The sequence below is a fragment of the Oxyura jamaicensis genome, chromosome 3 (assembly GCF_011077185.1).
Source record: "Oxyura jamaicensis isolate SHBP4307 breed ruddy duck chromosome 3, BPBGC_Ojam_1.0, whole genome shotgun sequence".
NCBI lineage: Eukaryota > Metazoa > Chordata > Aves > Anseriformes > Anatidae > Oxyura > Oxyura jamaicensis.
In genome coordinates this window covers 22,873,617-22,887,545 of record NC_048895.1, presented here as the reverse complement: position 1 = coordinate 22,887,545, position 13,929 = coordinate 22,873,617, and the positions used below count along the sequence as shown (strand labels likewise).

At 33.3% G+C, this 13,929-nt stretch overlaps 1 protein-coding gene across 2 annotated transcripts in view; it reads left to right on the top strand.

The window, feature by feature from the left end:
• GPATCH2 (G-patch domain containing 2) overlaps window positions 1-13,929 on the top strand; it is a 116,406-nt gene that overhangs the window by 78,509 nt on the left and 23,968 nt on the right. For both annotated transcript variants that reach the window (XM_035320844.1, XM_035320845.1), the window contains exons 6-8: window positions 2,334-2,398; window positions 5,001-5,040; window positions 8,137-8,207. In XM_035320844.1, the coding sequence (XP_035176735.1) occupies window positions 2,334-2,398; window positions 5,001-5,040; window positions 8,137-8,207 (176 nt within the window). The remainder of the gene's footprint in view (window positions 1-2,333; window positions 2,399-5,000; window positions 5,041-8,136; window positions 8,208-13,929) is intronic.

Below are 13,929 nucleotides of genomic sequence, written 5' to 3'. Positions count from 1 at the left end.
TACAAATATGAATTGATTTGCATTACATACTGTGAACGTTAGAATAATCAGCATTCTGTTTTATCTAAAGATCTGTATTTATGCACTATGATCTTAATATTATAAATATTATGTGGCTGCTTGGTAATTGAAACTTTCTAGGGTATATAAGAAAAACCTGCACAGTGTGCTCTGTAATCAGTTGTAACTGTATTCCAAACAAGTTCATATTCTCATCTAAATTAGTGGAAAAATGTATTTGTGTTTTATATATTATTTTTAAACTGGCAATTTATCAAGTGCTTTTTCTGGGAATTTCAATGCTTATTAAATTTCAGATTATGTATTTTGAGTAAGCTGGAAACTTAAACTTGTTTCCATAAGTATGGCTGCAGGTAAACAACCAATTTTAGTCCAGAAAATAGCTTTTGCTTCTGTCAACATGTTGTTTATTTTCTCCCTGAGATAAAAAGTTCAGTTTTCTGATATTTGTACCAAGATAAAGTCTGTAAACAAGATTAATATAGTGTGGAAAAGGTTGTCAGCAGCCCTGGCAAAGGAAATAAGTTGCCTGTACACAGAACATACTGTAAACTGAATAAAAGTGTCAGGTCCACCATGAGATAATGTGATCATGAACCTCTAACAAAGCATGACATAGGCACAGTCGGCTTTTCTTATAGCCATAGTGTAGAAAATGGATTACTGTATTCCAGGGATACCCACTGGAATAGCATGAAAACCTCATTTTGAGATTAATGCAGGATGTAACTCTTGAGAGCTGAGCTACATGTTTACCTATGGTGTTAAAGTAACAGTTTTGTTATTAATCTTGAAATTTAGAAATTGCATATTAAACTACTTAATCCTATTTTTAGGCCTGTCTTAGTGAAATCATATTTCTTGCTCTAATTATTAGATGAATTATAACATTGTAGACATTGCATAAACTTTGGTCACCGATTTATTGTTACCACATGGGTATGTTCAGCCTCAGTCCGTCTAGTAAAACAATAAACTGCACATGCTGGTAAAGCACTAGGTGCTGCCCCCCATGTGTGTTCTGTGCTCAGGAGAATCCTTGAGACAGCAAAATTAAGTAGTTTTCGTGATTTCCTCTACTGGGGATTTATATGCTTGCAGTAAGGTGCTACCAGTTCTTTTGAATCACCGCCAGCTAGAAGAGCGACAGTACTTGAGAGTTCCTTGATTTGGCCCCTTGTGACAGCATTTTTAAGGTCAAAGAAACAGAATTTAATCAAATATTTTGAAGCCATGGAGCTTTAAATTTTTTTAGCAAGTGTTCTTTGAAAGTTTTCCAGATTTGGAGCTCCAACTGCCCTGGATTTTCATAAGATTAGATGAGTAGAGATTGTTTTTTTTCTTTAAAAGTTGAACGCATTGTTCTTTTAATAAAGCGTAGGCTGTTTTTATCTGTGAATCTTTTGCTTATGTACTTTTGGCAAGCCTGAGCCATATAAACATATTATTGTTGAATTTTTGTGGCCTTCTTTCAAAACTGGCAGAACGTCTAACTTCTTTCTCACCTCTGGTCATCTCCTGCATACAAAACTATGTCCAAGCAACTGAATATCTGTTCCTGCATTCTTTCCAGCAGGAATTCTGCTCTATTTCTTCAAGCATGAGTTTCATTAGGAGGTCCCTAATCCTACTTTTACCTATCTACATGTGCAGACAAATTAGTTCTATTAAGCAGATTATAAAAATAAAGCTGTTTGCATATTTGAATAATACCAGAATATTATCATCTGCACATTACAGAAAAAGTCTGCATGTGCTGTCATGCATTCTTAAGATCATGTTTAGATTGAACAAATTATGTTATTTTGGTTTCAGTGTATATAGGGGACTAACAAGGACTACAGTATAGTGTGGTAAAAATCATTTTATCTTTGCTTTTTATTCTATATCAACTTGAGTTTCAAATCTTTGTGTTGGGGATGCAAAGGCTGTGTGGGAGTGGTTTTGTTAGTATGTTGAATATATTTTTTTCAAAACATGCAACTTTCATTTTTCAGAGAGTAAATACTTCAAGAGTTTTGAAAAGTACCTTAGGCCCCAGACATCTGTGAATGTATGGCATCTGATCAGAATTAGACTTAACAGTCCTAAAGTAAATCCCACACAGCACCTTTTTGCACTCAGATTTTACTTTTTTTTTTTTTTAAAAAAAAAGGCAAATATTGCTAATTGCATTTGCAAAATAGAGAGAGTACATTAGATATACAGTGTTTAGTACTTGCAATGTGATTCCTTAATAAACAATCTCTATGTTCATGTGCTGCCCCATAATTCAAAGACAACTTTTTTTTTTGCCTATTTTTCTCTTTTAGATAACTCCAGGACCAGGTGGTAGCAGGAAAACGGTTCACTTGTCCCAGGATTCTCTTCACCATGAGTAAGTATTGGTGATGGGACTTATGACTCTTTTTATTACTGTTTGCATTTACAGTGGTACCACTTTCCCAAAACAACATTGTACAACTGTACAAATGTGATAAGGGATCCTCAGCTCAGTTACATAATGGTCTTTATTTAATAATATTTATAATCCTTTGTAATTCATTTTATATTTCTTAATGAAACATGAAGTTCAGTGCTTTGTAAATGTGTTTTTATTAACCTGCTCACTGTATGCTCTTCTAAAAAGCAGCACCCTTCAGTGCTCTGAAATAAGTTAGATATCAAATGTAATGGGTTGTTTAAACAGACTTACTTTTATTTTCACCAAATTAAAGGATTTCAGAAATGCCAGACTTGAATAAATGAAAATGAAAAAGCCTCTCATTTTTGAATCTTAAACATGGTATATCATTTGAGGAAGAAGGTTATCATGAATTCCACAAGAAGACACTAGTCATTCAGAAATATGTAAATAGGGAATATCATTCAGTTTATTTAGGCACTCCAGTGCACAATCAATGTGAACTGTTATTCTCTCTAGCTGACAATATTAGAAGCATTATTTCTTGGTAATCTCTTTTGTATAATTGTAGTAAGAAGATGCAAGTTTCCTATATTTTCCAAATCATACACCTAAAACACAAGCACAGGCAATTAGGGAATAATGTATTTTGGGATACAGACACCGCATAACTTGCTAATGTGCATGTTGACTGAAGAGGTTGTAATTTCATAAGTTATTTCTACCCTAAAGTAATTCAACTAATATTTTATAGTTTTCAATTTTTGTTAATTTTATTAAAACAAATAACACTAGGTGAATAGCCAAAATTATAAAGATATGTGACATAAAGATTCATCTCTCATTACAAGGGTTATTACTCTTTATGAATGTTTTTTTAATGTCTAAATGTGAAACACATTTGAAACTGCTGTGCATTTTTTCATAGAAATAAGTGGCACTAATTTTTTAGTCTGTAATCCACTGATTAGCCACAAACTGGCAGAGTGTGAAGAGGGATGATTCTACACATACCCCAGTCTGCTGCTCCTCCTTGAACATTTGCTTTTGACAATCAGCTACAAGGATTTTAGATGTAACCTGTTATAGTTCTTAACTTCATTAGCTTTCTTAAGATATTGTCTGGATGTCTGTGACCTTTTTTGGGGGGTCAATAAGACCAGAGTATACTTTCAACTTCAGTACTGTCATTCTGATTTCATTTCCCACTTATTTTCTTTAACCATCTTAATAGTAGGAAAAGGATTTAGCAGTATGTAGGTTTCAGTGACAACTGGTCTTGTATGGTGATGTATTCGCAATACAAGATTGAGAGGGTGGACTGATGATCAGCAAAGAACTTTCAGATTTGTGATTAAAAAAAAAAAAAAGCTCAGTAATTTAGATCAGGCAATTCCATGAATGTTGCTTCTTCTCAAAGTTTACTTGTTAAACTAAACATTTTAGTGTCATTAGGTAGCTTCTCTAGTATGTTATGGGGAAAAAAAAAAATGGGAGTATTCAATTTACAGAATCACAGAATCTTCTAGGTTGGAAGAGACCTCCAAGATCACCTAGTCCAACCTCTAAGTCTTCCTGGGGAGGAAAATGGGTATCCCTTCTTCTTCCTTCCCATTTTTTAAATGTACATTCTGCTAAAGGCAGCTGAATTTAAGCTTATAAACTTTGTTTACACTTTTAGAGGAGCCATACAATCATAATGGCAGATAATGTGATTTTTTTTGTGCATTATTATAATGGATGGAATTATTTTATCCTTTACCCAAAACCTGTTGCTTACTCACAGGAGTAGTGTATAGGTATTACATATAATTTCAGATCCCCTTTCTTTGAATTTTTTTCTTTCTCCTCTTTATTTTGCAAGTGTCAAGATTTGCCCATGAGTTTGTATAATGTTTGCTACAGCTACATACAGATGTTAATTCAGCTCTTGAGATCAAAGTCTATATGCGAACCAATATTAATATTCTTTTACTTCTATTGAAGAAAAAGTCAAAAAGTCATATTGTGAATTCTTGTCCCTCCATATCAACTCCTTGGTCCAAATTTTCATCTCTGTGAAATAAGGCTGCTAATAGCTAAAATTGTGCAATTATACATAGATATAAATCCACTGAATCTACTGACTTTGAATGACAGTTTAGATTCAGATTCAGACCTCAGTTAGTAAAGTAATGCAACAATTACCAGATAGTCCACAGTATATAAAAATCTTTCCAGCTATAATCATTAAAAAGCAACACCAGAATTAAAGATAGGATTATGTTTATTTATAGCATGTGCATTATACTATATTAAAATATTATCCTTTATATATTATTTTAGCTTTTTTGGCAAAATATAATTACCTATAAAGCCAGTGGCTACTCAGAAGTGACATTTGTAGTGCATTCTTTCAAAACTGTAACAGACTTTGAGCATTCAGTAAAAATATCCCATTAAAATAAAGCATAGCCAAAGGCTGTATTTTCCTGGCAGACAATAAAATACCCAAAAGCACGCACAGACTGGTCATATGACAGCATGTGCTTTGTTAGTTATATTGTTAAACCTGTCTTTTCTTTTTCTTCCACAGCCATTGGTTTAGCCCTGGGGCTAGGAAGGAACATAGCCAGGTAAGAACTACTTTGATCAAAAACAGTTTCCTTGAGATGTATTAAGGAATTTAACTAACTGTAATCCAGAGGTAGCAGGCTAATAATTTAAGAAATAATGAGCAAAACAAGTATAATCCCATATTTCCTTGTAAGAAAATTTATTAACAATGGTGCGTTTCAAAAAGACCTTTAGGTAATTAAAAATATTGGATCAGTAACTTAATAACAGTTATTTCCTTGAGTTTTGACAGGTTAAATGACAAATCTCTTATTGCATTTGGTTGTTTGTTTTTTTTTGTTGTTGTTTTTTTTGTGTTTATTTTGTTAATCGAAATATCTCTAAATATCTCTAAATATTGTGTTTCTCAAAATGCTGCAAAGCAAAATGTTTGACTTGCAAAATCAGGAAATACAGAACAGGGACAAGAGTGGGCAGGTTTCTACAGGTTGATCTACAATTCCATTTTTCTATATTTCATTGATTAAAAAGACTACAGCACTCAAAAAGGAGCTGTTAAATTTCCATAATTTCTAGTCAAGCAGAGTGTCATGATGCAGATACTGTGTGAGGAAAAGCTATAGGTTTGCTTCCTGAGCCTCTGCGGTGTAGTCCCTAAGAGGCACAAAACTAATGAAGGCATGTTTATAGTTGACCAAATGAAGGCATGTTTATAGTTGATCAGTAATATAATACCTTAATTCTTTAGCTTGTTTTCAGACATGGAGAAATACCTTTCTTTATGCATGGTTGTAAGGTCCAACCAGAATATATTGTCTAAGAACTTGGAACTGTGAAAATAAATCTGTTTTATAGTTAATATCAAATGTCCAGTAAAATCTATTAAATATATCAGCAATGCAACAAAGACATGTGGTTCCATGGTACATTTTTCAGTTGGTAAAAGTTGTTATAACACAGTTTATTTAATTAGATCTGTGCCAATTCAGTAGTACATTTACAAATTTAAGTAATTTGAAACATCAAAAGGAAGTAAGATGCATAAACTCTTTTAAAAGGTTCATCTTGAAATGATCCATCATGAATACTTGTACCTGCACTAAGTCAGAGTTTAATCATGTTCTCTTTCCCATGCCCCACACTTCTGTTAAACTCCACCGAAAGCTAAATCTCTGAAAGTTATTTTACTTGCTCAGAACTGTCAGAGTGGAAAAAAACAGTACAGTTTAGCTGTAACTTGAGAACTTCTGACATGTTGCAGTAGGCTGACTGACACTTATTTAACGTCTAAACAGACAGCTTTGTGTGATTCACATTAAACTGGCATCATTTTGGAACATATTTCCTGGTAGAAGAAATGCAGTAAAAATAGCATTTTAAATATGAGCATGCTTCATCTCAGGGTATCTTTATCCTATTCCCGAAATGCTGTAAGTAGTCAATTTTACCAGATAAAAATAAGTTTGAGTGTGTTTGTTTTTAAGTGGATTTTCTAATATGTTGGTTGTCTTTCTTAGTAGAGTATCATCTTCTCTCAGTTAATAGTAGCTTTAATTTTAAATTTTACAAGTTTATTTTGCACTACCTAAGAGATGTGGTTTCAGAGATCGTCTTAAGTTCACTCTATTCATAAGTTAGACTGAATTCACTTCATGAATTCTGAAGTAAAGCTTAAGTAATCAAATCACATATGTGCTACTAATGCATAATTTTTTTAGACCAGTAAAAGAAATGAGAATGATGTTGCAATGTAATTATGATAATTTTGACAGCCTACAGAATTCTCACTAAAGTTGTGAAGGTCCATACCGTATATAAGTGTTTAATACTTTCTCTTTAAATTTATTTCTGAAATTAAAATTATTACATTTGCACACAAGTGGTTAACATCTGGCAGGTGATCTGTATTTTTACATGCCATAATTGCAATTTACTTACCAGAGAGTGCTGATAATAATAAAACTGTTCTCCTTAGCCTCATCATGAGACAGACATACACTGTATGATAGTCATACTGGTAAAACACGTGGCTACATTTAAATAGGAATTGCAATTGCCCTAATTTGTTGACTCTAAGAAAATGAAAGAAGTATTTTGCAATAATTTATCAAAATAGTGTCCTTATATGTCCTTTGCCTTTAAAAATAAGAGTGTACTAGTTTACTGCATCTGAAAATTGAATAGCTGAAATTACAAGGAGCGCTCCCTATACAACAAGCAAGCTGTAAAAAGTTGTGAAAAAATTAATCAAGCATAATTTTTAGATAGGTGTAATTTTTTTGGAGTTCATACCCATGCACGAGATTAAGATATGGTTGGCCAACTCATAAAGTTCATGACTTCCTAATTTCTACTGGACTTTCAAATGTGTTTCCTTGGATATTAGATCCATTTATCCATAGTCTGTTTTGAAACAGTATTTTATTTTATACTTTATTCAATATATGATTAATATGATTTCTTTGCTGCAACTTTTTGCCTTTTTTGCTGTTACTGCCACTTCACCCATCTTGACAAATGCCACAATGCAGGAAGTAGAATTCTGAGTATTGGAGATACTCTGAATGAAAAATCTCCTTTTATTTATCTAAAAAGGAGTAAATCAAAGATTGTTCCAGAAGTTCAGTCAGTATTATAATTAAGTGACTTCTTCATTATCCCTGCTTCACTACTATCATGGGAAGTTTAAATAATGTGCTTCTGTTGCTTCCGCAGCTTTCAAATTGTAAAAGCTCCTGAGGGTTAGAAGAGTTTACAACTGTTTTATAATTGCTTAGATACAAACACCAACCTCAATATTTTTTAACTGTTCCCCAACTCTTTTTATTTTGAAAATGTGAGTGTGAAAATTATAAAATTTTTCACATAATTTAAATGTGACGTGAATGGGCTTCTAACGTGCTTTTAGAGTGCTTAATGGTTTTCATTTTCAATTATTTAGTAATTTGTAATTGGTAGATATTTGTGGATGTATCTTGCAATCGTTGTTACTACTGTAAAATTTTATTAGGTTTCTATCACTTTTAGAGACTAGGGTAAAACAGTTATTGAAAGATTACTCAAAAGACAGGAAAGAGTGGCATTGTCAGAGTAACATTTCTGAAAAGCAAATAAAGGCATTGTTTGTGAAACTGTTCTGAACATTTTTTGAATAGCTTCAACTCTTGCGAGACAACCGATCGGACAGAGGACACAAGAAGAACAGCTCTGTAAAAACAGCTAGCAGGTAAGTTAACGTTGCAGCTCTCATTAAAACTGTTTTTACAGTTGTTGATTTATTAACTCTCAAATTTTTGTATTAGAAATGACATAATTCTTTTGGGGTATTCTCCATTTTTCTTCTGCTCTTGTGATTTACTTTAAACAATCTCAGCATAATCTTTGTATTACATACACATATATATATATTAGACTTTACTTGAATCTGTATCGAGTTGTACTTGTTAAACTCAATCTCTTTAGTAAGCATCAGAATTAAATGGATACCAAAAGAAGTTTTGTGCTTTTGGCATGTAAGTTAAGTGTTGAAAATGTATGAAATTACCACTGTGCATGCATGCTTTTGATATCAAGAAGATAAGTCAAATACTGTAACACTTGAATTGTTCTTATATCATGTTTTGACAACAATAATCTCATTGTGAAGACTTATTGAAACAAATTTAGTCTATCTTCCAGCTTGCTTCCTCCCCTTAAAAAAACAAAGAAGTTAAACACAGAACTGGTAGGCAGTAGTCTAGGAGTCTGGTCATAAATGTTTTGTTGTTGTTGTTGTTGTTGTTTTTCACAGTTTTCATGTTGTGTAAACCTGATGTCATGATACCAAATGACTTGTTTTGAAAAACTAGAACAGATTTGTTTTATAATAAAATATTACGGTTTTGAGTGAGACTATAAACTTGTCTTTCAAGCGTTTGCCTTTTAGTATATATGTGGTCATAGTTAAATTAGTTTTTCATATGATTAAATAATTGCTTTCATGAACAGCCGGAAAGTTAGATCAATGGTTCCTTCAAAAATATGCGTAATAAGTATTAATCATTTTCATTGTATACAAGTTCTGGTTACACACTTTGAAGTGTTTTTGCAAGTACTGGTCATTCATCTTCAGAAACGGATGCCATGTCTCTTAAGAAAAAAAAAAAAAAAGTTTTGCATACATTTTCTGGGAAGCACTTTGTCACATTTTTGTTTTGTGTTTTTGTTTGAAATATTAGTGATCCCCTTTAGATAAGAATTTTCACCATAAGTGCACACTTACTATCAAGCTGTTTACACAAAATTGAGATAGTGGATATATAAAGTGAGCATTAAGAAGCAGGTTATATATAAAGTCTTTTAAGGGTCATTGTTACACCTGAGCACTGTGGAACAGTGTCTGAGGCATTCAAAACCATAACTTCTGTGTTTTCTTTTCTGGCCATTGAAGCTCTTGTGAAGTGATTGGTACCTTCAAAAGCAGTTAGAATAGGGATTTTAAAAAAAAAAAAAAATGGCATTAAATGCTTGGAATGATCTTCAACCGCTCTTCCTGTCCAAATCAGCAGCAGGCTAGCAGACTGCTATGCAAATAAATATCTGTCAGGGTAGTATAAAAAGCTAAAAGATTTTAAGCAAATCCAATACCGAAGACTGTTGTTTTCCATAAAATATCTGTAGTATTCTTAAACTAAGACTTACATAAACCATTATTACAATATACATAATACCACAGTATTTTATAATATGATAGTATGTTTAAAAATCAGAAGGGTCATCTGCTCACTTATCCTTGGCCATCATCTCTATTTTTAAAGGTATTTTCCTTTGGGTTGTCATCAGGTTATTTCACAACAATTATTTGTGTCTTTTCAGAAAGCCATCATTTTCTTTGCCTACCACAGAAACTTTGTCAGCTCTTGGGAATGACTTAAAGAGTAGTTCTCAGAATTTTATGGCAATAAATGATATTTGTTGTCTTTGAATATCAAGTAATTATTTTTAAGATGTATATTGAACAAATTTTAACACACTTTCCATAGTTCAACTACTGAAAATAAGAATTTAATTTGCATCATGTGCAACCCTATTTTCTGTTAGGTCAATAACATTTCTAGTGACTACCTTCTTCCTACAATTTAGATGTTCGTTAACCTAATATTTCACTTTTTATCAAAAGCTGTTCTGACTAAAATAGAGATTGAGTTTCAGATGTATCGGAACATCATGTGACAAATACATACTTTATATCCTCATGTGTTCATAGTACCTATCACCACTCAATTCAAGACAGTTTCTCTGGTATTTATTTATAAATTGAATTCATAACATTAAGTGACATATGTAAGATTTGCCTGAGGTTAATGTTCAAGGTTCTTTGTGTTACAACTTAATTTTAAGCTGTCACTTGTACCATAAAGGTTAATCTTAGTTTCACTAGTCTAGACCGAGAAATAAAATAGTTTTGCATAATGAAATACCTAACAGAAGTTACCGTTTTAATAGCAAATATTGTTCACAGTTAATAAAATGGTGAGCTCCACCTTAGTTGCAAGTAAGCATTTCCATTGTTGTGTACGGAATCTTAAAATGGAAATCTGTCATTTAGAATTTGCCTGTGTCCAAATACTTTGAAAACCACTGAAAGGCGATGATACCAATCGAGTGTCACAAGGTCACACTAGAGCAAATTTATGCTTCCTTCCGAATTAAATAACCTTGCCGCAAATCTTTCACGATTGCATTGTTCTGTATTCATATGCAGTTAAATCTTTTGCTGAATGCGAGTGTTTACTCGCACCTGAAAGTCTGAAGCATTTTAAAATTGACTCTAGATTAGTTGATGTTTTAAACTATTACAGTAGTTGCATTGAGAAGAGTAACCTCTTTAAAAAGAGGCAGAGAAGTAGTAGTGGCTGTGACCTTATATGTCTTGCTTTTCTGTTGGTAAATGTGGTGATAGGATAACAGCAGTGGGATAAGTATTGGAAATTCTATAGAATGATTATATTTACCCAGAATACAGTTTAATCTGATTCTCCTACCGCAGGACTGAATTTCTCTGCCTGTTTATTTAAATAGTTGTCACATAACTGTGTTTCTAGTGGTGGGACTGTATCTTTTCTTTTCCTGGTCTGAAAGACATCATCTGTTTTTTTTCGTATGTATATAAGATGTGTGTTTTTATGCTTGCCTTGATTTTTTTTTTTTAACCCCTTTTGGATGAGTGAACACAGTTCTTGTCTCAGCATGTAGGCAATATGTAAATACCTACGTTATGTTAGATCAGTGACTTGTGGAATAATTTATTCTGTAAATACATCAGAAAGGTGTGGAGTTCTAAACACTGCAGTGGTCTGCAGCTGCCTCTTTATAATGGAGTAATGCTGAATACTTTCTGAGTAAGATACGCATACTGGGTTGCTTGTATTAGGTTTCTTCTGTGAAAATTAATAATTATGAGCCAATCCTATGCAAATTAATACCAAGATTTATTACTGGAAGGATAATTTGATTGTTGAGAACTGATGATAAGGCTACTGATGAACAAAATGTTAAGGAGGGACAGTCCTGCAACACAAAACGTAGAACCTGGTTAGATTATATGATGCTGATACAATTCAACATGTGATCTTCTGTATTTGACACATAATAAAATACATATCTATCTCTACAGATAAGTTTTAATCTACAAGTACTTTTGCCATTGATTAGTTAAATTCTATACACAGTGCTACATATTACTGGTTTAAAGCTGTTTTTTCCTTCTACAAAGCCTTGAAAAATTTCTCTGTTTAAATTATCTCTTTGCATTAGGACAGAAAGCAGGCCTCCTATAGCCTGCTGCACTGCTTGAAGGTGCTAATTCTCTTAATTCTGCTTGTTTTCATCCTCTACTCTTTTGCCAGTAAAGAAGTTTTTTTGTCTGCATTTTTAAATGTGCTTTGGGCAAAACCATCCTGGTAAGCTCAACTCACCTATTTAAATTAAATTGGCTGGTTTTGTGCAAACCATATTAGGGAATGCTCACATGATTTCTTCCTCCGGCAGAGCTGTGGAGATGATAATCTCCAGCAGATGTGTGATAACAAATAGCTTGGGATAGTAATGTCTTCATCTGGCGCAGTTGTTAGCAGACCAAATGTCTGTCTGTAGCCCGAGGCTGTGGGCAAACAATTGAACATGATTGAGTTATGGTGAGTTAACAAGTTGTTGCTTGGCAGCTGAGCTGCCATAGCTGATCGTGTGCTCATTGCTTGCATGCTCCCATCATGAGGAGAAACACATTTTCTTAAGTCACCTTTGTAAAATTTTATAAAAATGAGTTCTACCTAAAGGAAGATTCCCCAGGGCTAAGAACATGCATTTGGTCAGCTGTGGAGACAGAGTTGAACCATATTTTGCTAAGCTGCTACAGCATCATTATATTGAACATGTGATTATCCTGCTAAGTAGTTAGAGGACCTCTGTCACACAGTTGTCTGTGTGTCTCTTAATTTTTTATGTATTTGTCTTCACAGTATCCCTATGAAGTTAGGAAGTACTTTTATTCTCGCTTGACAGACTAACCAGAGTACTTAAGCAACTTAATACTTTGCCTTTGGTTATACATACAGTCAATGCCATAACTAGTTATTTTTTTGCTATAATCTAGAAACATTTCAGATTGGGAAAACCGTAAGTTAAACCTGTACAATTGTACAATTATTTCCTTTACTGTACATAATGATCTTGTTCCATATTTCTTTTTGCAGTGTGTTCCTGTTAAGTATCGCTAATTATTTTATCTACCTATTTTTTTTCTTATTGTACTGTAAGTAGAATTTATGACACACACACGATTGGAGAAAGAATGAGAAGAAAATACTGCCCAAACTTTTGCTGTTTGCCAGTTTTCTGGTCATATCTTGATAATTCCATGTTGGCTTTCCACACTTAAGTGTTCCCTCAGTGATCTTTAAAAGACAAAAAGCTATTTGTAATTCTTACATAGCTCAGTCTTGGCTTGAAAGTAGGCTAAGTCATACTCACAAAAGTGATTTTGAGGTGATGTAGAATTATACAAGTTAAGTTTAAACTAGGTAGCTGATGCTATGCTAACAATCTTATCAATGTAGCGGCAATTTAGGATGAACCACTTCTTGTGGCTGCAAAATAGACCATAACATGGGGTGGAACATTAATATTTATCTAAAAATCAACAGAGGCACCTACTGAGGAATTACTATAATGTGCAAAGAGGATGGTGAACCATTCTTCCAACGGTCACCTGTTGTGGTTCTGTTTTGAGATGGCAAGAATTCCTTGAAGCCTGCTCTTGCTATAGTTAACAGCCCAGGCTGAAATACAGGTCTTTGTACATGTGAGAGAGCTTCTGGAAAGAAGACTGAAATAGTTCAAGAAGTGTTATGTAAAGAAAATGTCTGATGCTACTAAATAGTGATAAGTGTCAATTAAACAGAATGTTAATTATGACTTCCCCAGGTTTTCTGCAACTACTTCCCTTCTTTTCTTAGTTGTTCTCAATCCAGTTTAATTATGTGTCTTGTCTCTCAAGAACATATGTTTGTGTTCTTTACTTTTTATGACTAATGGTGTTCTCTTAAAAAAAGTACCTAAGAAGAAAAATGACAGGAGAGCTGATGAGAGCTTTTCAAAAGCGTATTATTGCTCTGGTTAAATATATGAATTTCAGCCTTCCCCAGTTTGGAAGGGAAACCCTTATTTGTACATTTGTATAGCACTTGTTCATTTTCATCTGATGATGCAGATATGGTATGTTTTTTAAACAGATGTGACAAATAGTATTACAGCTGCTCTTTATTTGATCTTCTAAAGAGACAAAGATGTGCAAGGATTCTGTCTGCTCCCTCTTTCCCACCGTGTCATCTGTTGTTTGGGAAAGAGTCCTAATTTGCAGCAGATACAAAACTATTTGTCGTGTTGCAGGTTTGCCAAAAATAAATGAA